Source organism: Buteo buteo, chromosome 9 (assembly GCF_964188355.1).
Source record: "Buteo buteo chromosome 9, bButBut1.hap1.1, whole genome shotgun sequence".
Classification (NCBI taxonomy): Eukaryota; Metazoa; Chordata; class Aves; order Accipitriformes; family Accipitridae; genus Buteo; species Buteo buteo.
Window position 1 is genome coordinate 41,069,124 of NC_134179.1, and position 27,598 is coordinate 41,096,721.

Here is a 27,598-nt window from a genome sequence, read left to right on the forward strand (position 1 = left end):
GGCCCTGCTGCACCCTGGGGTGGGTTTGTGGGTGGGGAGGGTGTCCCCCTTGGTGCGGGATCCAGCCCTGCCCTGCAGCACCCTGGGTGGAGAGTCCACGGGGTGCAGGATGTGGCCGGGCAGCACCCCGAGGTTGTGCCTCTCCTCAGTGCAGGATCCCGCCCTGAAGCACCCTGAGGTGTGCGTGTGTGTGTCTTCCCAGGTTCAGGATGTGACCCCACAGCACCCTGTGGGGGCTCCTCTTGGCGCGGAATACCACCCTGCTGGGGAAAGGAGGGCTCCCCTGGCTGAAGGACACCCCCCCCCTTCGCAGCACCCTGGCGTGGAGGCTTCCCCCAGGTGCAGGATGCGACCCTGCAGCCCCTTGTTTTGGGGGGGGGGGGGGGGTGCGGGTGTTTCTCTGGGTGCAGGATGCGCCCCCCGCCCCGTTCTGAGGGGGTGGGGGGGGTGTCCCCCACAGGTGCAGTACGCACCTTTCGCCAGCAGAGGGAGCTCTTGCTCCCTCCCGCGCTGGGCGAAGGGCGGGGCCGGCCCGGAGGGGCGTGGCTTTGTTCTCTCCTCGGGCCGGCAGGGGGCGCTGCCCGGTGCCCGCCTCGCGCCCGCCGGCCCCGCCTCACCGCAGGTGAGGCGGGGCCCGGCGGGCGCGAGGCGGGCACCCCCCCCCTCCCTCCTCACTCACCCCCCCCCCCGCCCCCCCCCCCCCCCCCGGGGGAGCGGCGGGGCAGCGCGAGCCCAACCGTCACCGTTCGCCGCCATGGCGGAGCAGGAGAGCTTAGAGTTCGGCAAAGCGGACTTCGTGCTGATGGACGCCGTCACCATGCCCGAGTTCATGGCTAACCTCCGTCTGCGGTGAGCGCTGGGGTGGGGATGGGCGGCGGGGAACGGGCCGGGGTGAGGGAACGGGAAAGGCGCCGTCCCGTCCCCCCCCCCGCTGCTTTAGGGTGTGTGAGGGGTTTTGAGGCCTCGTCCTCCCGCTTCTCCACACCCCCCCCCCCGCTGTTTGGCTACCGGGAGTGGGGAGGGGGCTGTGCTGTGCCGGTTTAGTGAGCTGAACCGGCCCGGCGCTGAGGGAGGTGTGGTGGGCAGCGGCCCCTCCGCCTGCTTTGCCTTGGCCCCTGTGAGGTGACAGAGCTCCACAGAGGAGCAAACCTGGCACAGAATTGGGGAATTTTCTATGAGATGGGGTTACTTGGGAGAGCCAAGTGAGTATGAGGGTGCCCAGGGTGCAGGCAGGGAGCACCAAAGCCCTGCCTTTGGGTCTGGGGGGGCTTTCTGTCGCCCTTTGGAAAACCTCTCTCTCCTCTGGCTCATCAGACCTCATCTGCTTCAGTCTCCACCTTGTACGCCTCCCCTCTAACAGGTATCTCGCTTATGCTGACATGCGTGCAAAGTTGAGAGGGAAAAAAACCCCAGCAATAAAAGTCACCAAGTCCAAGGTTGCTCCAGCCCCACAGGAGCATTACAGCAGTTCACCGGTGCAGACTCGCTGCATTAACGTTTCGTGATCTTTATGGTTTTATTTCCCTTCTAGACGCAATGGGCTTCGGGAAGATCTGCATTTTCACTCCCGTCTCCTCTGAAGTACAGCTAAATCCTGAGCAGCACTGATACATAGAACAGCCGGTGGGGACCCTAAGTCCGCGGCTGTCTTTCACTTTCCATTATAAAAGATTCATGTGAGCTCTTCCTGATAAACTCTTATGCCCCTGCTTGTGCAAGGATTTGATAATTACCAAAGGGAGGCCTTTGGGATAAAAATGTGACTTATTGGCTGTCACTCCCCCTTGCCCCCCAGTTTTGCTCAGGCTTTACTGACTGTTCCTCTCCTGCCACTTGCATTCTGGAGATGGTTGAAATCAATAACTTGGCAGGCCCATGCAGTTGTTGGATGCACCTGAGAGAGGCTCTGGCAATAATCAAGGGAAAAGAGGTGGGCTAAGCTTCCTCAGCTGGCATAAAACTACTGAGGAAGGAGAAAACTAAGCTCTTTCAGGCAATTGTGATGTCTCCTCTGGATGAAATCTGTAGATTTTGAGGTCTGGCTGCATCAGCTGCTGAGCACCTGGGAACCTTTGTGCTACACAACTGGCTACCCAGGTATACCTGTCTTCTGTGGTGCTGCAAGGTCAGGGCTCAGATCCTGGGAGTGTGACATATAATAACAACCAGTGTATTTGATACTATTTTTTCATTTATATTTTGGATTTCTATTTGGGCAGAGAGGGCATTTGTGTTTAAATACTAAGAAAGACGTAATGTGAACAGTTGAGCTTTGAACCTGAGGAAATGTCGGATTTAAATAAATTTTGCAGTGCCTCTAAAAGCTTAAATTTGTTTCTCATTTGTGCATGCCATGACACCCTAATTGTATTACAAAGGGCTTACAAACAAAGTAATTGTAATTAGCAGGAAGCTTGCATGTAATAGTTTGTTCTTGGGGGTTTTATTCTTTGGTTAATGTGTGCTAGAATTGGAAATGGATTGTTAGATAACTTAAACGCAACCAACATGCTATGTTGATTTTTAGGAATCAAATTAATTAATTGAGAGATGCCTTGCACTGGTAGACTTTGCTAATTTTGTATGAAAGAGGATGAGTAGGCCAAGCTAGCAATTCTGGATCCTTACAATTGATACGTAGTTTAATTATTTTTATATTTTTTCTTCTGCCGATTGTGTTGCATGCCGATTGTGCCTAAGGATGTTGTCTGGACATCCCTGCTGTGTCTAACACAGCATCAAGTGTCACTTTAACTCCAATACCTTGGTCATTGGTACTCAATATCAGGCTTTTCCTTGTGACACCAGTTCAAATTCTGGTTTCTTTTGCATGAGAATGCGTGCATTACTTTGGCCGTAATCCGGAGTTTGCAGGCACAGTTCTGCTTGCACTTCAAGGTTGTCTTGTGTCTGCTGTGGGCAGAATAATCTTGTGTTAAAACAATTTCATACTGTTAATTTTTGTACCCTCCATGCTATCATCTCCTGACTTCAAGCTTGTCTGCACTGGGACATTAGGGAAAGCTAATCTGAATTTACCAAAAGTGTGGCTTTTCAGTAAAATTGCTAAACTCTGCTAAGCCCTGTTTGATGGTGCTGGTAAAGCTGTGGCCCTGGCATGCTGACCCAGCTGCGCTGCTGGTGTTATTACAGTTCTCAAGCAACATTTGCTTCTCTTATTTTTACTGCTTTGGAGATGGTAATTAACTCTTGCTGCTGACGACACATTTTAAATTGTGTCAGACCCAAATTACACCCAGGATTCTGACCTGTTTGAGGGTTGATTATGTCACGTTGTGTTTTGTCACGTTGCGTAGATGGCACGAGTCACCTTTGTGCTTGTCATGCACAGAACAGAACGGAGAAATTGTTGCTTCTCCATCATTAACTTCAAGTGCTGGGTTTGTTCAGTTTACACTTGGATGGGCTCCACCCTATTCCATAAATCCAGCTTTCTGCCAGAGCTATTTTTGTTCAGGGTCACTGGCTGACCCAAGACGGGTTGTGCTGGATTTAGTTCCCAAGTGAGCCCAGATGTGGGTGGAATTGAAATCATACCAGTTTCGGTGCATGCAAGGATATTTCCCCAAGGATGTCTCTAGTGGGAAAAAGAGAAATGGTGAAGTTGCACTTTTCATTACTTTAATATTAGAATTTAGTGGTATTGACATGGGCTGGATTAATGTGGCTGATTTGTTTGTTGATGTGAGTACCTGCCTGGGTAGGTGGATGGATGCAACGTGAATTTTCTACTCATTTTCCAATCCCTACACTTCGTACCCTGTTGTGTGTAGGTTCATGTAGTGATTCGGTGAGGATATCATAGTGTTAGTATTTTTTCATGGCCATGTCTTACAACTACTTAATAAACTGGCCATTTCATGTGGACCCTCAAGCAGTCACTGCATGTTACACATTAATTGTAAAAAAAAAAAGTCATCTGGTCCTTGAATTCTTTAGTTCTGAGTGGGCTTCATACCAGTGTCTGTTGTGATTCTTAGTCATCAGAATAATTAAAAAAAAAAAAAGGCAGGACTATTGGAACAATTAGTGTGCGCTCAGTAGCTAGCTTTGTTTCTTTATAGAAAACCTCCAAAGCTTTAACAGAGAATTGTTCCTTAAGTGGTCCTAAGTATGAATTATTATAAACAGCCATATTTGAGCAATTTGCACTTGAGCAGATAGTCTGGCATTCCCTTTAATCAGTTCTCTGTTGACCTTTATGGGCAGGTTGATTACTGCAGTAGTAGTTGGCATTTCAATTCCTATCAGAGGACGTAAGATTAATTGAAAGGCTTCTTAAAACAGGGAATCTTTTCAATATCAAATGGTTCTTGGGTCCTCACACTGGCATTCAAGGGCTAGTATTTAGCTGTAGTCTGAGTGTTACCTGCCTGTAATCTAAGGGAGAATGTCCTGCTCTGGACTTGTTAAAACACTTTCATTTTAGTGGGGGGTTTTGACTTATGGTGACCATGACAATTCCACAGCAGGTGGAGCGAGACGGTGCTTGTGGAAAGGGAGCAGGGGTCTCGCAGAAGTTGCTAATGTTTTGCAGAAATTGTGGCATAGATGAAACTTGTGATGTGAACTTTTGAGTAATAGAAACACAAAACTGTACACCACCTCATTTTGCATCACACCGTAATGCGAATTTCAAGTGATGAAAGTTATAATTTTTAAGTTACTTCCTTGTAAGGAAGAGGACAAGAAGGTTATTTTTCAGAAGTATATTTTCTGGTTATATGTGATTTTTTTGTGTTATCCTGCAAAGACCACTCATAGTGCTATCTTGTACAACTAGCATTTATCTTGATAAACAAATCAAAACTCAGAGCTTTAAAAATGGTATCTATGGCATGCGAAGAGGTAGTTTGATTTCTTGAATTATCTGTTCTGCAGTCTTAGTGATTATTTCAGGAGTACCTTCAGACTAGCTACTCATCACAAGGTCTCAAATGCTTTGCGGGAGAGTAAGAGGTGATCCCCTCTGCACGGGTGGTGAGATGATGTGGGTGCTCAACAGATAAACCGAACGCCTCTGAATCACAGCTGAGGGCTGTAAGTGGAAAGCCACAATGAAATGCAGGGAAAAAAAGTAGACAATTATAGAACGCAGCAGCATGGTAGCCTTTGGGGTAGTCCCGTATGAGCTGTGTGCTCAAGGTCTCTCTGTTCTCACGTCTAATTTGTGAGCAGGTGCTACTTGACTCATCTTTTCCTGATTTCTAGCGAATTGCTCATTTGTCGTAAGCATTGTGCAAATCACCTCCTGGGAACATAATAGATCTTTGTTGCGGTTATTAAAGAATTCAAGGATGTGTGAAAGGAAGATGGTGAAGGCACCTGGTAAGGTGTAATGATCATAAAATGAATTTTGGATTGTTTTCTTCTTTTTTTAACTAGTTCCAGCATGAAACCCGATGTGGAAGGTTGCACTTGCTGCTCAGATAGTACCTGATCATCCCAGCCTGCCTGACTCTGAGGAAGTGGTGCCAAGAGCTACAGTTTAATAGTCCTTGCAGTTGTCTTCCTCCACACGTTGTGATTTCTGACCTCCTAAAGCAACACTTAATAAAAACACAGTTCTGCATTTAGTTAAAAATATACAAAAGTGTTTCTTCTACTCTTTCTCAACTATTTCTTACAGTGCAAACCCCAGCATTTTCAAAGCTATCCTAAATTAAGGCAACAGTTCTAAATTTGTATTTATTGCAGATACTTTTGAAAGATAGATCATATTTGTTATGATTAATAATATTTTTGGTATCAAGACTCTATAAAGAAAATCTGGTTCTACTCTGAGAATTTTCTCTAAGTGTTTGCTGCTGAGGCAAGTGTTTGCTGTGCAGGCAAGGGTGAGGCGTAGGCTGTAGTCCTATAAAAAGGTTGTAGCAAACTGAAACAGGGAATTGGGCTTCAAATGCTGAAGAGGGATATTTTGAAGGGATTTTCTTGAGACAGTTGTGTGTAGGCTATACCTTTCGGACATCTCAAAAAAAAGACATCTTTTTCTTCCAGATGATGTGGTGGGTTGAGTCTGTAGTATCTGTCAGTCTTAACAATGATCTGGTCTGTGTTTTGGGTGACTGGTGTGAATAGCTGTTAACCTCTTAGGTTTACAGCATGCTCATGCAAAAAAGCCAGTTTTGGATACAAGAAGCTGAAGATGGTGCTGAAAATGTATAGACTACATAATTGCCTGAGTGATCTGAAAAGAAGCTATAATGCAGTTGTTAGCAGCCCCTTTCAGTAGGTGATATAAAAGGGCATTTTTTTTTTGTGTAAGTACACAGATGGTCACTCACCCCGCAGTTCTGAAAGGCCAAACTCTTGTTCCGCCATTTAGTATCCTCTAGATCTGGAGACTGGGTTATTTTCCTTTTATCTGTCCTCAACAGGTCTGGCAAAACATCTACAAGTTCTGGGGTTGACCAAACACTTTGTTTTGTTCCCGTCTTCAGTGGATCAGAGTCCCCATAAATACATTAGGAACAATTTTTTCTCAGTAGGGATGTGGATCATTGATAGCATTTGATTCTTCATCTGTATAGCACCCTTTCTGCTCTTCCATTGACTTAATCTTACTTAGTGTTGGAGCAAAGGGGTGCTGTCTATACTGTATTGGAGTTTTTACACTGGCTTTCTTATCTTACGAGCACCATCTTAAACATTCATATTTTTGGTTGAAGTTGTGGTGGGAGAGGTTTGGCTTCATGCTAGGTAGTAAAGTATCTTTAATCCTAGCAAAGGAAATATTATGTGAGTGCTTGGTTTCATTCGTGCTTTTGGTAATGAAATTTTCATGCTTAATGAACAAGATTTTCATGCCTTTAAGCCATTTTAATTTCCTCATTTTAAAAGTTATGAATATTTGAATTGTTCATGTGGTGTTGAATTAAAAAGCTGCTGGGAAGAGTCTGCTTTCTTCCTGGAGAGGGGTGCCTGTCACCACAGATGCTGCAGGACACTCCTCACTGCTGCTCGGATGGTCAGCAGTTAAGTCTTGTCAGCTCTTCTTGGCTTCTTCGGAATTGCTCAGCTTGCAAAGAGCTGTTGTGTCAGAATTTGGAATGAATGGAATGAAAATTCCCCTTAGTCCAGCAAAATTTGACTTACAAGCTTGGACTGGGTCCAGCTTGATCTTCATAGGTGGAAGAGGCTATCGATCTCAATTAAAAAACAAATCCTAACTAGACAGGTAGCAAAAGGGAGGATCAAGGCCAGCTTTCCAATTTCTGCGGGGACTTAACGTTCAGTTTACAGAAACCAATAACTGCTACAGGTGGGCTCAGTGTTTCCTGACAGCTGTTGGATGAACAAAGCATTGAATGAGATGATGTCCTGTGTGGAATTTGTTTTGCCTCCATATGTTCTGAATTTTTATAGTTTCACTGAATCTTCTTTTACACATCTGTCCTCCCCTGACTTATGAATACCTTCTTTTCTCAGAGTGAAAGTTTACAGTAGTCTTTTTATAGCTGTGTGGGTGAGGTAGCGTTTAATAATTTTAACACATGGGTGTTGAATAATATATGAGGTCAGATTTATGAATGAGATTAGTCTTTCAGGGTACCTTACAGTTTTAAATTCTTACACTGGTAATGCTGTGCACCAGACCTGCTGGTCCTGGCTTGCCAGCTGACGCCAAGCTGCGTTTATGGTACTTGTCAGAGCACAGATAACAAAATTTAATTGTAGGTAACTAGCTAGCAGCAAGCTGGGGAGGGACATTCATGTCATATAGCGTCAGGTGTGAAGAAAAAGCCCTACAGAATCAGTTTTGTAACTAGAACTATTGTGAATTAGCTCAATGGGAGATGCTCTTTATTTCATCTTTTTTTAATAAATTATTTTTTTCTACTGTTTACACAAAGTATATCTACAAAAAGTCAGCTGGTAATTTAGGAATTCCCCAGCACCCTTTTTGCTTTCATGCTTGCCTCTTCTCTGCAATTATTTTGTAGATTCTGAGGAAGTAATATGGGTCCTGGAGATCCTCAGAGCGGGCAGTGCATCTGTTTGTGATACTGTAAAGTAGAATCCTGTTCTTGTTTTTGACTACCGCACGTTTAAGATGGCTTCTATAACCTGTATCGTCTTAACCGAAGTAATTTATCATCACCTTCTGAATTTCACTAGCTAAATGTTGACTTTAAGATCTGCCAAATTTTTACGGTAAATATTAGCTAATATTTCCAATGAGTCTTGTGGTCTCCTTTAGTCAAGAGTCCTTTGTATTGACTTCTCGTCAAAATTCTACCTCTTTAGATGGTTTTACTGATCTGCTGTTCCACCGATTTCTTGCATTCCTTTTGGGCTGGGCAAGCTTTTACACTACCTGAAAATTTCTCCTTCAGATATTTGATTGTTACATCATCACTCTTCTTTCTCAGTCCCTGGGTCATGATTGCATCTTTTTATGGAACGAAGAAATTCTGAGGGGGGGAAAAGAAAGCATATGTGTGAACACAGGTTTGCCTCTAAGTGTTAATTAAATAAGGGAGCTGCGTGCCCCTTTGTAGCAAATGCTCATTTCCAGTTCTCAGAAGCAGAAATACAATTTCTAGAAGAAGATTTCTGTTTCTTTCAGGGCTTTTCGGTTAGATCCGATGAGATCTCGGCTCACACTACTGCTATCATGTACTGATGTTTCTGTCTCTGTTAAACAGACCAGGAGGGGAAGTAAGTTTTCATTGTGGTGCTTTCAAATGCTAAAGAGAACAGCTTGGGCGTGAGGCTGTTCCGTCTTTGGGAGTGAAAAAGGGGCATTGGATAGATTTAACCCGTTGAAAAGACTTACTTTCCTCAAATCTAAACCATTAAACTGTTCCTCAGATAACCTCTATTTTTTGCTAGGAATGAGGTTTTTCTCGTTTGTGGGATTTGTTACAGCTAGTGTTCTTCTCACCTGTCTGCGTGGGGCCCAGCTGCTGCAAGCTGAGGGTGGACCGGTTCTGTTTGTGAGTAGTGGTTTAGATAGACAGCAGATAACATACTGTCAGATCCCAGGGATGAGAAGCTGAGGTAGGAGGAGGGGGATATCATGTAAAGACCTTTTAAATAAAACAGTCGTTAATGGTAAGACAGAGGACCCACCCCGTCATCATAGATGGTCTTGCAGTGCTCTACTTCTCAGGCTCATCAGTAGAAGTGTGACTAGTGCTGGGGCATAACAAGTCTGTTCTTGCTTTAACTCTTGATGGTGATGGTACTTTCCATTCTGTCCCCCTCCCTAATTTCAGAGCATTTTTTCTCTGCAGACTTCATATTTTCTCCTTGAACAGTGTTGGAATATTTGTGTGTCACTGCTATTGCGTTCTGTCCTATTTACCTGTCTGTTGAAGCATTTTGCAGCAAACGGTTTCTGGTTGCTGTGATGTCAGTAGCCATCCCTTTTCAATGTAGAAGTTGGCAGTGGCCTGCTCTGTTGCTGCCATTTGCTTGCTTTGACCTGCCAGCCTTGAGATACATGAAACTTCAGAGAACAGTTAGTGTGCGACTGTTGGGCTGGTCTGATCCAGAGCATTCTTTCCAGAAGAATGGACCGTTGGGTGAAAATATGGCATTAAACCAGTTATGTGGTCTCTAGACAGCCACTTACCTGCCATGATGTCATTCTCATCCTTGGTTGTTTCTTGCTGTACTCCAGGGTGTCAGCTCTTGGCTCTCCCTGTCCCTCCAAAAAGTGTTGTCCCACCTGACCTTTAATTTCTCCTCTTGCTGGCTTCCTATATTTTTATAATTGTAGTATCCTCTTGGTTGTCCCTAGTGTCTCCTCTCTCTCCTCTTGTTTTCAGTACCTTCTTTATACAGATGGACACCTCTGCCCAACTTTCCCCGTTGCTGAAATGTCTGTTCATGAGCTGCCTTCAGCTCTCCCAATGGTGGAGATGTCTTCTCTGATCTTGGCGCTGATCTTTTCAGCATTGCCCAGTGAGTCAGCTGGAGTTCCCTTGCACTGGAGTGAGTGAGCTCTTCTGGACAGCAATTTACTTGTTCTGCCTGCACCATCTGACTTGGTCCTTTCTAGGCCTTTGCATTCAAAGTCAAATCTTGTTATTTCCCTTATAGTATATGAGACCCAAGCCTGAGCTATATGCAGAGCTGAAGCTCTTGCCTAGAGTCAACTTCACACTGATTTTTGTGCTCACTCCTTGTCTTACGCCTTGGCAAACCCCGATTTCCCACATATGCTTGTTCCAAGTTATCTATAGAGATTGTTTTTGCTTTCTGTTTTATCTACTTCACCTATCTCTTTGCCTCTTTCCTGTTCGACCTCAGAAACACAGCTTATCTCCTTCCAATGTTTATCAGTTTCTCCCACAGCACTGATCTGTTAACATGTCTGTCTGAGAACTTGCTGACGAGCATTCATGTACTTTTCCCTCCGTTGCTCCTTTTGGCATGGAAGAAACGCCTTATAAATTTCAACAGACACTGCCTCCTCCTTAAATGTCTAATTTATGAAGCCTACACAAACTTTGTCATGGTAGGAGGTTTGGTATGCTGTAACCACTGATTATCGTGTTGATCTGTTCAAGTAGTTTCCTGGTTCCATACTGGATCTGTGCCCGTTGGAGTTCATTTTCTCTTGGGCCTGGACAGAGCCTGGCCTGACGCTATCCTATCTGAGGTTGTTCAGGTAGAGAATAATTTGCTTGTAGTGTCATGATCTGTTCCCATTTAAGGTTGATGTAACTTAATTTGGGAAGCCTGAAGGCTCGCTACATCTTCCTAGGAAAGAAAAATCAGAGATTTGTGGCAGGACTCTGTGCAGTATGTGGTATATGATATGCTGCAAGAGGTGAGTGTTAAGTTTAGGGTAGTGTGTCTAGCTCCATCTCCAAACATAATGTTTTAAGTTTGTATTTTTGTGCTTGCCCCTGTACACATGCAATCTTGCATGCTTTACACAGATCAAGCCAACTTAAGTGGTGTTTCACCAGGACTTCTGATGACCTTTGAATAAATCTTCTTATGGGGCTCCTGATGAAAAGGTTTTCAGTCTTGTCCTGATGTAGAGCAGATGTCCATTGCTACCCCTCAAATGAATTATACTTTGGAGCACCAGCTAAAGCTTTCTGAAAAGGTTCCCTTTTAATATCTGGCTTCCATTATAAACATCAGACTGGTCAGCACCTTCATCATTGTACTGGGTTTTATTTATGGTGCCCAGGACAAACTCACAGTAGGGAAACTAAAGGGGGCTTGAGCAATTTTCTACATCTTTCTGTCCAGGAAGCAGAACAGCCAAAGAGTAATGAGAACCCATATTTTAACAGCTTACTGGATGGCAGCAAAGGCTGTCTCACGATGAATAGCAAAGAAAAACAAACTAAAACAGAAAATTCTCTTTTCCCACTGTATGAACAGCATGGCTTTCTTTCGGGAGAGCTCTTCTACGATATATTGAGGTGGTAAAATCTGGCATGTCAGCCTGCAAAAACTCTGGTGATTGTAAAAGCCTTTACATCATGGTTATCAAGAGCACAATGAAGCTTTCATGTAGCTAGACATCTTTTAGATGTTTACAGTAAAACTTTTGCTTTTATTCATATTGCTAAACTTCAACTAAATAGGTTATTTTTTTTACAAGAATGAATGATAAAGTAAGTTTCACCTTCAAAGGAAAAATCCAGCTACCATTGTTTGAAGGCCTCTTTTCCCATGCACTGTTTATAAAGCAACTGTATACCTAATTTATAAACTTCCACGGCTAGAAATAGTGCCTTCCACTTAAGACCAGCTTATTTGGTGTTTTGTTCCTTCTTGATCCTGGGTGTAAAGACCAGGGGAATGAATGAAAGAAGACTCAAAGAGCTGTAGGTACAGTTTAGGTCTCCAGAAAAATCCCAGAATACCATACCCTGAGCACCAGGAGTCTTTAAGTGAATTTGCTTAGAAAAATTGTTGCCCCTGCATACTGTGGAGAATATACTCTGTTTTGTTTGCTTCTCAAAATATCGGAAAGATGCCCTGCTGCTTTTCCTTTTGCTTGGAGGGACATAAGTGCCCCAGTATTCTTTAAAGCTGGATGTAAACAGCTCCTTGGAACAGTAGCTATTAAACTTTGTTGAAAAGTGCTTAGCAATGACAAAAAAATGTTATTTCCGAAAGGATTTCTGTAGCACTGAGGGGTTTTTTTTTTGCAAATGAAAGTCCAAATTTACCACAAAAATGTCCCTGTAACCTCTTATAATTCAAAACATATTACTTGCTTTTCAAAAGCACGGCAAATTACCAGGGAGACTTTCTAAAATAAGACTGAGGGTTAGATGTATAACTTTGTGGACAATGCTTCTTGACAATAAGTGTTTCCTTTTTTGAGTTTCGTCTGTGTCACAGTCAGAAAGTAACTTTGCTTTATGTGGTTTATGTACTGACCTCTTTTAGGTGAAGAGAACGCTAACAACGTTTGTATATGCCTGCAGGCATCAGTATATAAAAAGGAGTATATTTGTTTCCTTTTTTTTTCCTATTAAATGTAGCGTTTATGTCTCTAGCAAAACAAACAATAGAAATCTTGTCTTTGTTTGTTCTTAACTTGTTTTTTGGGCCGTACTGCATCCTGGCTTTCAAGGATGCAGACATTCCTGAGCTAGACATCTCCAGTCTCTGGCAGCTAATTCTCTGAGTCTTTATTAGTTATACTGAACTTCAACCCCTTTGAGGAAATGCCAAGAAAAAGTAGATACGTGTAAACCTTTTTAAACCTCGTATAAAAGTATACAAGCTAGACTTGATAGGAAACTGAAGGCAAGTTGAACAATTATGAAATAATTGGGAATATTTTGCTTAAATTTTTCTGATTACTTGATAGAAAATATGTTTTCCATTAAGGGCTTACATTTTTGGAGACTTAAAGGGGGGCTGCTTGTTGTCAAAATGAGTCTGTTTTAACCAAAACATTTTGGCTGACTTCTTTCTTTTTAGGTACTGTCACTCCATTTCTGAAGGTAGTGGAGGAGTGGCTGGTGCCAGTCAGTCACCCCAAATGCCTGAAGCGGTGGGTGTTGTGGGGTTTGGATGCTGAGTGCTCCTGCCCGGAGGAGCAGAGGCGTGCTAGACTTCCAGCTGGGAGGTAGAGGTATGAAAGCCAGGAAAGCGTGATGGTGGACACTCGTCTTTTAAAAGATGCTGTGTGTATCATCCCCCATCCTGCAGGAAACAAGGAGCAATGTAAAGTTCAACGTTTTCAGTTACTTGAAGAATGCCTGATTATTTTTTCCCTGCTTTTCTGTTTGGTTTCTGGATCTTTGATCCTCTCATCGAGGAGCCAAGGTGGCACCTGCCACTTGCTGTATGAAGGAACAATTGAAGCAGCTGGCTTAGAGCAGGTAGATCTTCATGTTCCCATGACTCCTCTGAGGTGATGACATTGTTTTGGGGCTCTGGTCACAAACCATAGGCCATGATTAACTTCAGAAGCCAGCCCAGATTTGTTGCTACTGAATTTGGGGAGAAAACTCTGGTGTTGATCTTGGTCTCCTCCTGGGAGTTTTTTCCATAGTTGATTCGTCACTGGCAATTCAGCTTCTTTGCTAAGATGCTGTTTACTAAAGTTAGTGAGTAGGCCCTGTACAGACAGACACATCAGAGGAATTTGACTTGTTTTATTGTACAAACTAGCTTGGGAGCAGTAAAAATGTATTGTGTAGCAAACATTGTAGTTGAATCATGGAAGCTGTTGAATTGGGTCATAATCTTTTAAAATGTTAAAATCCATCTGGTACGACATTTTAACCTTCTGCCTTTCCTGTATTGTCCTTGTACCTAGAAAAATTTAACATAAGTTAAATACAGTAAACGTTGTGAATTTTGAAGACATTTTGTAGTGCCTTGACTAAATTAAAGGAAAAATTTGCTGGGGTTACATTTACTAATGTACACTTAAACCAAAATAAATTGCAGGATGGAACAAATTAACAGACTTTTATAGAAAGACTGGCTTGGTCAGTAGGTCTGGTTTATGTTGTACTAGGGATGTGGGAAGACTTTGGAGAGCTCAAACATTTAAGTAGTCAGGATCAGTATTGTGGGTTATTTTTATCAAGACACTTTTGCTGCCTTTTTGAAGGCTCCTCCATACCTGTATGTGAGTTATGTATCAGAAATCTTGTGCTAGTAGTAATTCCCACACCACTTTCACATCGTTTGTGCAGTGTCAAAGTATTTTTCACCTTAAGTGCCAAATTCTCGACTGTCTTAATTAGCATGGTAAGCCCCATAACCAATCTGGAAAGCTTTCAGGGGAGGAAAAAACCCCAACCCTCTAACCTTTCATATGTAAATGTATTGGCTTGTCTTAGGCCAAAACAGTTTAAGATAAATGAGCAGCCTCTGTTTATCTTAATGAGGCATTTGATGTAGAAGCTGATAGCACTTATGGCCAGATCCCAAGTAATTTGCTGTGTAACAGCATGCAGGAAAATTGCACAATTGTGCCCACCCATCTGGTCATCACTGGGTGTCCACATGAATAGTAGGAGCCTTTGGTACTCTCATTTTATCATTCTCTGAGTAATAGAGTGCAATGGATATTTTGCAAACTAAAAATTCCTATCACTGAAGACAGCAATTCCTTTGTAGTTTTGACCTGGGTTTTGGCACTCTGTACACTCCAGTGCTGAGTGCCGAATAGTCCCCCTTTTTTTTAATGTGGGGAGGAAATAACATGAAAAAACATCCTATCCCACATCATGTACAAACTTTTCCATCTGTCAGGACACTCACTGTGTGTAACTGGTGAGTGAGCAGCACTGACAAATTCAACCATTAACTGATTTTGTTTTCTGCTTTCTGACATTTAAGCTTTTGGGATGTGCTGTTGTTGCTTTCAAACTTTTCTTCACAGTGATGAAAGCTAAAAACTTTTCTTAATAAGGGTGAAGATGGTTGTATTCATTTACTCTAGCAGGATGTATTTTAAGAAAAACAATAGTTATCATGAGACCCATGGAATAAATCACAAGTGCCAGCAGTGAATATATTTCTCAATCTGTAATCTTGCCTTGTGTTTACCTCCCTGCTCAGTGCTGCTGTCACTGCCACCGACCTCTTGGGTTGTCTGGTATTAACTTGTCCTACCATAGAGTTTTTGCATTTTGCTTTTGAAATTACATCTTTCACTCAGAGTGGAAGAGTGGAGTAGTTTTCAGTCTCACAGAAAGTTTGTGTCAATACAGAGAAGGTATCAGCAACAGAAGGATTTTGTGGAGCAGGTCATGTCAGAATTCACTTTCACAGGAACTTTTAATGTGATGCAAGAACTGAGGGCTTTCAGCGCAGATGTCCCTGCCGTTAGGCGCTTTCAAGTGTGGGTTCTAATGCCTGGGAACTGATTTTGCTGGAAAAAGGATCTGTTGCTTCTCTGCTCAGGATCCTCAAGAGCCTTCCAGGGTGGGAACCAGTGGCACAAGGTGATGCTGGGGGTCCTGGGACTCCTACTTACTTGGGGTGGCAGACCTCCTTCCTCCCTTACCCCTTCCTCAGCACTCAATTCCCACCACCTGGTCACTGACACCCCCCGGCTCCTGCCTGCCCCATCAGAGAGCTCGTAGAAGGTGTCAATGGAAACTCTCTTTTCTGAGCATATTTGTATTATTTTTTTCTTTCTAGCTTAGTTACTTTACATGTCAGTCTTCAGAAATGTTCTTAAGGGCCTGGCTGTTGAGCCAGCACTTGACCCTCTGGAAGCCACAGAAGCATCACTCATGTTACCCTGGTGCAAAATCTTTGCTTAGCTGATATGTTCTGTAAGTATGCATGCTATTAATAATTTTCTGGTGCTTCTGGATCCCACTGCACTGTTTGTCACTCTTTTGCTTTTGCATTTCACATTTGCAGAGTGTAACTAGCTATTCTTCATGTGGCTTGGATTCTTCTTGCTAGATTTGCCTTGAATTACATCATAGAGACGAAATTGAAATAGTAATAATAAATCACCTTCTTATTAAGTAGATAGCATCTACTTGTCTTGGTTTGACTTGCTTTCTTACCAAATGTATTTTGGGATCTAATGAAAACTTATTTATTAGATCATACTTGTGAAGATAGTATATGAGATTGTTCCTCTTACTCCAAATATAACCATCCTGTGATCTTAATCAACATTTGCTTTAAAATTGTCCAGCCAGCAATTCCCTGACAAATTTGGCCAACACCAGTGTTAATGTGGAGGTGGCTTTTTTTTGTTATGGACTTAGTTCCTTCTTTTCTATCTACAGATATGACTGTGCTAGGAGAGCAGTTTGGGATTTCCTCCAAAGATGACTCATTATTTGCCAGATCCACCTATAGCAAAAATAGGACATGCTGTTACAATGTGTATTATTTAGGCTACTTAATGTTTTGTCCAGTATTCACTGAACTTTAACTGGTAGCCTTTATCTGTGAGCTTGCTTTTTCTTCCCCCATTTGTCCACCTGAAGACAAACAAAAACCCCACGTAAAGTTGGAATATGTCTCCATTAATGTTTTTGCTGCTAACCTGCCCTCCTGTCTGCCTTGATTTTACAACTGGGAGTGGAAATTGCCCAAGGTCGTCTTTCAGAAAGCAGTAGCGTGTTATTCCTGCCATTGACTCTACCTCTTGGCTGGTTTCTGTAGACCTCAGACTTCTGCATGCAGCAGCCTGTGGGACTATTGGTAGTTAATTTGTGTGAGCCACACCAGTCCCAGTTTTTAATTTCCTAGATAGTCCCTGGGTAATCTCCATTTCAATGATAAGTTTCGCTGTTGCAAAACTACAGCTGCAGCAAGGACCTGGTTTTGTATTGGTGAACTGCCGTGTAGTTGCGTTTCTCAGGAGAAGTGCAGATCTCCGAGCTGATGGGATGGGGCATGAGAGAACTGGGGGAAAACACTCTTAATCTGGAAACTGTGCTGTGGAGATTCCCCAGAGAGCAAGCAACTGGTCTGATCAGGTACAGAAAACAGTGCCACAGCCACTAGCATCGTGATCTCTTCTGAGAGCATCATCTACTGAAACATCCAGAAGGAAGGTAAAAGTTCCTAGTGCTTTATCCAAAGCAAGACCTTTCTGCCAGAACACTTGTCACCAATAGCAGTGTCTGCAGTTGTCTTGTGTGGCAGTTCTCAAATACCGGTGTGATGAACTTGAACCCGTAACTGGAATAGAAGAAGTTAAGATTTGTAGTTGCAATATTTTTGTCTACTCAGGATATTCTTTCCCATTCTCTTCCATTCCCCAGCATTTTGTTGCTAACATCTTTGTCCTCTGGCCTGTCTCATCCTTTATAAACAGTTTGTTTGGAGCCAGGAGCAGTCATCTTTGCTGTATGTGTATCAGACAGATGTTTAAAGAACTGCCTTTGAAATTAATGAGAAGGTTAAGTGGGAAGCAGTTGTCTCTGCTTACGGATTAAATGGGTGAAGCTAAACACTAGGGCCTAAATAAAAGTGTGAACTATATATTTCCAGGATAAAATTAGCCTTGTTAGGATGCTTCTTCTGGGGTTCCATAATTTACAGAATTATTTCCTAATATTTATAGCTATTACTTCCTAAAAGGAGATTGTTATCAATGCTTTAGTGCTCCCTCAGGGCTTCAACAACAGGGTGACCTGTAGAAAACCTAAATGGGTTCATTCTTCTCAACTTAAATTCCTTCTGTCAAAATGGGAATAACTCTTTGGATAGGGAAATGTTTTTAGCAGGATCCTGTCTGCTCAGTGGTGGTCCAGCTTCACTGCATTCAGGTTGATTGTGTCACGGGGAGGGATGGTGCTTTTCAGCCCTGTAATTATTAGATACACTCCACCCTTGAAAGCTCCCACTCCTTTTGCTGCTCTTCCCTTTGTGGCTGGCACAGACTAATGTTACGCCAGAGCGTCGGCATGGCCTGCGGTTGCATAACGTACTGCAGTGGGCTAACCAGCTTTAGCAAAACAGTCATCTTGGACAGATGTTGCAGTGAAGTAGTGATTAATCGGGGAAAAATTTTAACAACCTTAAATGGCAGTAAATTTATTTTGGCAGGTGGAGACTGAGAAAATCATTGGTGCCATGTAGTGAAGTGTTACTCTGAAGAGTTAGAATTGCTTTTATCTGCCATAACGCTTTCTCATGCTGTCTCCTGTCTCAAACTTTTACTGGAGCAAGAGCTTCAGTACTGAAATCTCCTTTTTACAGAAACTTTTCTAACATATTTGCCATCCATGTGAGAATGTGGAATGACATTTTTTCAGAACTTCACTAAACATCGGAAGTACCATTGCTTCTTGCTTCAGATAATGTGATGCACACACTTAGGATAAGGAATGAAATATCCTTCTGAATTGACATGATGACAACTATAGCATTATTCTAAAGTTTGTCTTTTCAAGACCTATGAACTGGCATTGCATATAACACCGAATATCTTCTGTGAGACTGTATGGGATAAAGTGATCTATCAGCCTGCCAGACTGAATTTTTTGAATATTCTTGTAATAGCCTTTCTGAAGGTGAAAAAGTAACTGGGTTCACCTGAGAGATTTCTTTAATAGTGTCCTGGATGAAGACTGGAGCTTTTTAGATTTAGTGAGACAGTAACCGACATTTAAAAGATCCTTGAGAAGTGACTGATAAGGGAGAATTGATTACTGTGGTAATTTTAGCAACATTCAAGCTGTGAATTATTTTTTTTATTCAAAAGATCCAAATTCTGAGCAGCTCTACTGTTGTATTTTATTTTGAACAGGAATTTAGTTTTGACTTCAGGAATAGGTTGCTGGCATTTCTCTTTTTTAATCTTTCCTTGTTGGCCAACAAGAGTTATTGTTGGTGCATCCATAAATTTAATGGAAATTTGTTTATTTTACTGAGGCTCTGTTCAGGGCAGAAAGCACTTAACTGAACCTAAATTTTATATGCTCTAGAAAACTTTCAGCCTCTCTCTCTCAGATTGTAATCCTTAGGTAGGAGGACTAAAATGACTGTTGAATGTTTATATAATGTTGTTATTGCCTGAGATGCAAGATGTATGCAACCTGCAGTCACAGTGACAGAACTATTTTTGGTTATGGTGTTGTCCTGTGTTCTTAATTCTTTCTTTAACCAGCAGAAGTGGTAACATGTAAGCTGTTTTCTTACCAATACTGTACTGGAAGTAATCCTGTACTGAAAGTAGTCAGCAGACAGGGAACTACACAGCCACTGAAGACCGTGTGCTAGAGTTAGTGTTTTCCTTGTTAAAAAAAAAAAAAAAAAGCATATATTTTATACGGTCAATCTTTCTGCAAACAGACAAGTTGTTAGTCTGGCAGGATGTAATTCCATTTTCCTTAGTAGTTTGATTTCCTTTTGCCTTGTGTGTGCTTAAGCATGTCACTAGTCTTATGCTGAATTGATGTTGACTCTAAGGTACTTTTTTGAGTAATTCAAGGGAAGGATATTTGTGAAATGATTGTGATTTGCTTTTTATCTATAGTAAATGCAGGCTATCAAGAGAACTTAAAAATACTAAAAGTATAGGCGCATCTGTACGTAATTTTCAAAGTCATGTTATGGCCACATATGATGGTTGTAGTTCCTAGTGCAAAGAACCAGCTGGCAGATGATTTTACTTGTTTTTTTTTAATAAGGTATGAAGGCATAACAGGTATCTGAAACAGCTGAGAGATTGGTATGGTTTAGAGTTTAAGTTTACTTAAAGCAACTCTAATTTAAGGCATGTTGATTTCTTCAGAAAGCTTTTGTTAGTTTGGATAGAGGCCATATTATGTAAGATATAATTACTTGGCATCAAAGTAGCGATTTTAATAGGGAAACAGTTTAAAGCTTGATGTGGTCTCTGTTGCGGCAGTAACATTTAAAGTGTTGGTGCATACAGGAATGAGACACAGGTGACGTATGTTTATAAAGGCACAGTTTCCTTATTTACTGTATCACAATAGCTGTGTCTCATTTCCCTCAAGTTACCTTGCTGATTGGTGACCATCCTGACTGCCTACAGTCAGGAAAACGAGAATATAATCAGGAAAAACTTTAGATTTCATGTTATCCAAAGTGCTTTGAGGCTGCAGCTTGCAACTCCAGTCTGTCGTCATCTTGTGGAAAAACTCCAAGAGGTGTCACACAGTCAGCATAGACTCCGCTGCAGCCCAAGAGGAGTATCCTGTGTGACTTTACCCAGGATGAGATGGGGTCAAGCCTGCCATCAGAGATGTGTTCAGAGGTTCAAGAGATCTAGTACTGCTGGCTAAGTAGCCACAGCTGAGGTGTTTTTAAATCCTTTTTCCTGATACTGAAAAGAATTGTTAAAAACCTCCTTAAATTCCCTTTGACCAGCTACTTCATTTTTCTTGTGTTTTTGTCTTTGCCCTAAATGGAGTCAAGGCAGTCTGGAATAATGTGTGTGGAATCAACAGGCCATTTTTTTTGTTGCATACGGTTTTCCTTTGAGATGACCTTTGAGCCTTGTTAGTTGCATTTCCATTTAGGGAATCCTTAAACTATTTGACATTATTGGGGGGGCGGGCTTAGATAGGATTAGAATTTTGAATGTTTGTTTTCTGATAGTAAATTGCCTTCTTCTGTGTCCTCCAAAACTTCACACAGAAAATACTATAAACAAGACTGCTTTCAGAGAGGTGACAGCAGAGATGGCAGCAGAAGCAGCTCTTGGGGTGAGGAGGTCCGTGGGGCAGAGCGGGACGTACCGAGCACAGTGGCAGGTGACTGCTAAGGGCTAGTGCCCTGTGCATGTCCTGCTCAGCTGCAGCAGGAAAGTGTCTGGCATTGAAAATGTTCCATGTTCCCTGAAGTATGCTGGAGACACAGGATTTCTCAAGATCCTGGACACATTTTAAGTTTTGGAGAAACTGTGCCTTAGTGCAGCACCAGGGAAGGTTCTGGAGAGCAGCTCCTCATTGGGTCATTCTTGACCTCTTCCTCACACATCCAAATTCTGGGAAGGCAAAGCTCGACAAGAGCTAGATTGTACCAGGAGCAGCGAAGGCCTGTGCTCGTCAATGCATCTTGGAGTTTCACATTAGTGTCTAATCCTGTTTTGGAAACTTAATTCCTTTTCCTCCTCTTAAGTCATATGTGATTTGTACAAGCTGTTCAGATGATGTTTCACTACTGTGTTGAACATAAACTTTGGTTTCCTCTGAGTTCTCCAGTGTTCATGTCCATATCGGTGAACAGGGATTGAAGGTGGTCCTGGGGCTGAGTTGCTGCTCTCTTCCGCAGCTGTGGGCATCTGCATAATTGGCAGCTCATCTCACCCAACCCCTCCTGCTCTGTCTGTGTGCCTTCCCGCCCTGGCCAGCAGGAGCAATTGTGGAGAATTCTCTGGCATGAAGATCTCTCTGTCTTAAGAACAGTCCTGCATTCTAGTTTGACAGCTGTGTGAAAATTTCGCCAAGGTTCTCAGCCCTAAGACAAAGTAGAGAATGTTACCAGCAGTGGAGGAGTTAACTTGCTAAAACTGTTTTTCCTGTTTAAAGCTTTTATGGTACTCTGTGAGGTGGCATCAACAGTCACCTTGGGGAAGGTCAGATTAGTATTACATGGTCAAAATATTTCTCGTATATTTACTACAGGTTTATCAGGCACTAAAGGGATGAACCAAGTCAATGAGTTGCTGACTGACCAGCTGCACAAGCTTTGGACAAACTGGCTGAGGGGTTGATTTTCAAAGTTATACCTCTTTTACTGAAGGTACCAGCCTGGCACAGACTTATTTTGCTATGGAGGAAGGTGCAGGTCTTATTGCTGGAGGGTTTTGTGGTCCACAGGTCACTGGAACTAGTTTAGAGCTATTTTTATTGTATTCGTTTCCTTCGGATCTATACAGGATCCTTCTTTTAATGTCCTAGTTTTTATTATGATTATAGATTGTGAGTGCCAGCTGTGAAGGAGGCAATGCCTGTAATTGCAATTCTGCCTGGGAGTGCCTGGCAGCGTGTGTCCTTCTATAATGTCAGACTTTATTTGAAACAGACTTTTGTTTGGATGCCTCACTGAATAATCTGTCAATAGCTGAAATAATACCTTGATCCCAGAGTAAGTAGCGCTGCCAGAAATCCCACTTGCTTGTCTGGCTAGTTCCATGGTCACAGCTAATAAACTGTCTTTGCTCACACTGCAGCTCGTTTTACTCCTGAGTTGCCCTTTCTGCTGTAGATCTGCACGTCCAAATTGGGTTAGTTACCAATTAATGTAATGTATACAAACAACTGCTTGCTCTGCTGTTCTGAGCCCAACTCTGTCTACGCTTGGGGTTATCTCATTCCTGCAATGCTCCTTGTGAACCTGTGAACTTCTGGGGGAATTTAATGTTGGGAACACCAATGCAGACCACCTGCCTGACTTTTAGCTGACCATGGCTAAAAATCATAGCCTAGCTGGACTTCTCATTTTGTTGCTTGCAGTTGTGATGTGAAGACAGTTGTGTCTAACAATTTTCCCTCTTTTTTAATTAAGGTTGGGTACAGTGTGAGGGAGAGAGAGGAACATAAGGGGCCCATGAACCAATTCCAGGGTTCATGAAGCAGCAATAAAGGTGCTATTATAAATGAGCAATGGCTTGTAAAGGGTTGCAGTCTGCTAATGTAGGTTAGTGGGTTGATACCATTGATTTAATAACGGTCCTTTAATCTGTTCAGATATTTTGACAGTCCTTTCAGTTTGAATGTGAGGAATTGGTTCCTTCAGAATTTTTGATTATTTCTCTGGGTCATTTTAATAGTTGCAAAACCTGTCAAATAATACTCAGCTGCACAGCACACTGCTATTTCTGATCAAACTATGAAGATAGCCGCAGTAATTGCAGTGGTGTTGAGGTAATTGTCGTCCAACAAGCTGTAATTTGAAAATGGGTACCACTGCTTGGCCAGTGTGGTGGTATAGTTTAGAAGCTTTTAAAATACTACCTTCTGATACCTTTGTTTTGTTATCTACTGCTTATATCTGATTAGCATGCAATGAAAACACCACATGTGCCCATCTTCTTAGCCTTTGCGTTATAATTATATGTTTACAAAGCAATTAATGTTGTGGAGAAACTGAGAAGTGCAGCAAGAGCCTGTGTTTAAATAACCAGTTGCACACTTCTGTGCACTATTTGAACGTGCCATATGGTGTATGATGTATGGTAGTTTGTGTATTGACAGTTGGTCAGTGTATTATGAAGCCTATGGTATTATATGATTGGGTTAGTTTGCCCTACAGAGGCTGCTGTTAACAAGAAGAAAGGACTGTGTGTTTACAAACCTTTGAAGACAGAAGTGGGTTACGCAGTCAGTGCTGCTTCACCTTGCAGCTCATACCAATGGAGCTTAGTTATGTATTCTCCTTTGAGATCTCTTTGGAAACCGAATTAAAGCAGATGATCCAGGAGGGACTTGAGGAGCAAAGCAATCTGAACCAACCCAGTTAAAGCAGGAATATGAATACTGCCCTCGTTTGGAAAGGGGTGATCAGTAAGTAAGGAAGCCAACAATAAATGATAAAAAAGAATACCAAATTTCTGAAAGTCTTCCTAGTTTGTGGAGGTAATGTTTTATGTTGTGTGTATACTGTTATACTGTTTGAAACTGAAATGGTGCTTTACGTTGTCAGTAACACCTGGGTGTTAGCACCATCTTCTTTCCTTACTTAATGAGGGATATGGGGGGCTTAAAAACAAGATAGTCAAGCAGCAGTAAGTTAATGTTTAGTTTTAGCAGTATCTGTTTTATTTGCTGTACATTTAATCCTCAGTTGCCCTGGGGTGGATGATGTGGTTGCAAATTAACCACACCATTGATAAAGGCGTATGTGAGCTCCATTCAGAAGCAGCTCAGTCCTGGCAGAGCACAGCAGCCTAGGTGTGGTGCTGGGAGAACACGTGTATGCTGCTTTCAGGCCAGGGAGTCATATCACTCTTTTCTTGCCCTGTGAAACTCCAGCTAGTGAAGCTACAGAGCTGAGGTGGCTCCAAGCAGAGCTGGCTTTTGCCTTTTGCCACCATATTATCAGAGCAGGGACCCTGGGGAAGAAGCTGCAGAGATCTCCTAGCAGGAGGTGAACCCCACTTCTGCAACGTGGAGAGCATACAGGAGCTAGTGACGTTAAGGTCAATGCAGTTGATGAATCGACCCCAAAATTTCATCTGCCTGAATGTAGGTATCTAGTGGAAGGCTTGTGGCAGTGTGCTAGTTAACCCGGATGCAGGGCTGGCAGGCTGGAAATGGAAGCACTGCTCTCTGCAGGGGTTTGGCAAACTGGCTTTGTCCTGCAGGGCTACTCAAATTAAAAAAATGTAACTTGGCCTACATGAAGGTGCCCTGTGGGAGCAGCCATGGTGTATGGTGCAGAATGTGGTCTGTTGGAGACCTCTGGGAGTGTATATGCAAAGACCTGTTGAGAAAGATCCCTCTCCCAGGACTGCTGCAGATGCTAGGCAGTGTGGGTGTGCGAGATGTCTGCTTGACAAGGAGCTAGCAAGGATGTTGTGTTTGTGAGCTGCTTTGCATCAACTGGCTTGTGGAACAAGAGTCTCCCCACAGTGGATCACAAAGATGATACAGGTGTTGCTGAGGTAGCCTTTGTGTAAGCAAGATTCGTAACATTAACGATGGCACGAATGGGGGAGGTGGTGCTCCTCCTGAAGATGCCTGGATTGCCTTGTGGATGAAATCCAATTACACAAAATGCTGAGCCATTCATTTACAGATGAGTAATGTGCTGTAAATTGCAAGGTCATGGATCAGCAGCAGAGGATGATTAGAGGACACTACATGCACTGCGTGATACCAGCCACCAGTTCAGTGTGCTAGAAAACGTTCATGAGGCTCAAGGATGCAGTGGGAGGAGATGCAGTCAGTAAAGACAAGGAAATGTTGGTATAACTTCATAAAATATTAGCAGGCTTTTGTTTTAATAACTAAAGTTTGACTTGTTTAAACTAAAAGTGGAAACAAACCCTCAAACCTGAGCTGATGGAATTACACTTTTTCTGTTATTTCTTCTCCCTCCAGCCTTCCTTCTTTCTCTCCCTGCTTCTCCTCACTGCCCCCATCCCCACTGAAAAAAAGGGAAAGAAATAATTTAAGGAATAACACTGGTAAAGCAGCTCTAGGTGATAGAGGGGAAATAGCAAGTTATTGTTGCTGGCTGTTTGCACAGGTTGATTTGTTTGTTTTAACATATTGATCCTGTGTTTTAGGGCTTCCACTTAGTGTTTGCAGATGCCATGCAGGAATCCTTGGGCCTGGCACGCTGCTGTGGCCAGTGGGTATCTGTTCCATTCTCCAGAATCAGATGAGCAGCAGCCCAGATGAGATATTTTCAGGGTGAACTGCCTCTTCAAGTAGTGTTAAACTGTTTTGGATCCCTCGTCTGTCTTGCTTGAGGTTACATCAACAGATTTGGACTAAGGAAAGGATTTTTCTTATATCAAGTTACTGGACAGTTTAGAAGGGTTTTTTGCATGGCCTGTTTCCTAGAACCATTGGCATTTTCACTGCTGAACTATAATTCTTTCAGGACTGAGACAGAAATTTCACTACGCAAGCAAGTAGCTTCAAAAGACAAAGCTTCATGCTTGCATGAGAGAGAAGTAGAAGAAATAATTAGCTTGTTTTTATCTACTCTGACCTGGGACTTTGAGAGAAGTAAAGATATGGTGTTAATAACTGTCCTTATTTCCTGGCATTTGCTTATCAGCATTAATGACTTGTGCACCATAGCAGCAACTTATCAAAGCTTCTGATTTTTCTATATGTGGGACCATTTCCTTAACTGTTAATGCAAGTCTGTCCTCCAGTTAAAAGGCCAAAGAATGGCTGCTCAGGATGAGTGTAGATATGAAGTGTCAAATTCCTTTGTTCTCTTTCTCAAAGGACAAAGATGCGAACAGGAAATAACTAAGCTTTATTTCTTTTCCTTTAAGTCTCTCTTGAATATATTTAGGAGGAAGAGAGTCATTTCAGAAATACATTCCACTCTCCTTTTGACAAAACCAGGATTTGTAGTAATTTTGTTGGCACTGCATGAAAGTGCCGTGAATGAAACACTTGAACCCTGTCCTTATCTGCAAGTCCATCAAACCATTTCATTGTATCCCAAAGCTGTAGGTGCATTTTCTTACTGGATTGTGTAAGTGATCATTTTATTCATCAGATTCTGTTAGAGGAGCAGGCCAGAAAAGTGTGTGCAATATTTGCTAGGAGGAGCCTTGTGTTAATATAAACCTTAAAAGTTAGTTTTACAGATAGATATATATATATAAAATTAAAAGACCATGAAAATATTATACTCAGTGTGGATGTGACTGTTTCATTACAACATATTAAATATTTAAAAGGCAAGTAATCACAGTTGTATATGTTGTGGGTTTAAATTCTTTCATTAATAGGTATGGAAAATGGTGTTATGCTTGAGCCAGATCTGAACAGCATTTCTTTAGATCACAAAAGGCCACTTTGGGGTAAGGATGTCAGCTTTGCTGCTGCTTCTCATCGGATAAGCATGCATTCTACGTGGGTTTTACAGAACTGAAGTCATGATATGTGTGTGCTGATATATAATGGCTGACAGTTGTATTCCACTATGGATTGCTGGTAGACACCTAAATGTATGGATTGCCAATACTTTCCAAATAACAAAGCAAAATATTTCAAGAAACTTGAAGCATACCGTTGTTTTCAGAAGTTCTTGGAAAACTGGCAACAGATCCATTTTCCTCATTTATTACTGCCTGCTGGAGGGTGATTGCTAAGTGTGTTGGGGAGATGATATGTGAACACTTCTAAGTGTATAATTATTAGTAATTCAGTAGGATCTCTATTATTCCAACTGTGCAAGTATTGATGAGATATCTGATCACCTTTTCTGCAGGAGGGATGAATGTGAGAAGGGTAACACAAATCTCTTAACTTTTAAAAAACATAGAAAAATAACATAGAAAAGATTTTTTTCCATCTAATAGATGATTTCATATATATTTTTAAAAGGTTTAAAGTGATTGACAGTTTATGACTGCCAGACTTCTTGATTCAAAGTGCATTTCTTTGTGTTTCATTGCAGTATGTTGCTGTTCTGCAAGAGCTTAGCAGCTGATTGCTCACAAGAGGAAAAGAGAAACAGAGCTGCATTTGGAGGAGGATGTGTCATAGCTCTGAACTATTAATTAAACTGATTTCTAAAAAAAAGATTAAATAAGGCTGATAGCAAAATTAGGTTGAAAACCTGTGCTGCTATTATTGGAAATAACAATTACTGTCAGCTGTTACTTGAAGCTGCAGCATGTATCTCATAGCCATGGAGTAATGTTGTTTGGAAGGGACCTGTGGAGGTCATTTCACCTAACACCCTGCTTTAAACTGGGCCAACTGCTTTGTTACTTGTGTTGGAAATGAATGTAATAATCCTGGAAATAAGCAGTGGTGCAGTTTTACTCTGTGCTCCTGGTATTGAGTGTGTAATTAGATCTGACAAAGCAGAGAGTATGCACTTGCCTACCACTCTAGGCTAAAATAGTGCTTTCAGTAAATAATTAGTGGCTGAAAACTTTGTTATTAAACTTTTTGATTAACAGTGTAGCATTGCTCTGACTTCTGCTGATTGCCACTAACTAACGCTTATTACCTAACAAACAATA

The 27,598-nt window shown here is 42.1% G+C and overlaps 1 protein-coding gene across 1 annotated transcript in view; it reads left to right on the top strand.

Moving 5' to 3' along the window:
• Positions 1 to 705: 705 nt before the first annotated feature.
• The window catches only part of MYO1D (myosin ID), a 161,987-nt gene continuing 135,094 nt past the window's right edge, over positions 706 to 27,598 (top strand). The window contains exon 1 of the mRNA XM_075036200.1: positions 706 to 849. Coding sequence (XP_074892301.1) covers positions 755 to 849 — 95 coding nt within the window. The 5' untranslated portion in view covers positions 706 to 754. The remainder of the gene's footprint in view (positions 850 to 27,598) is intronic.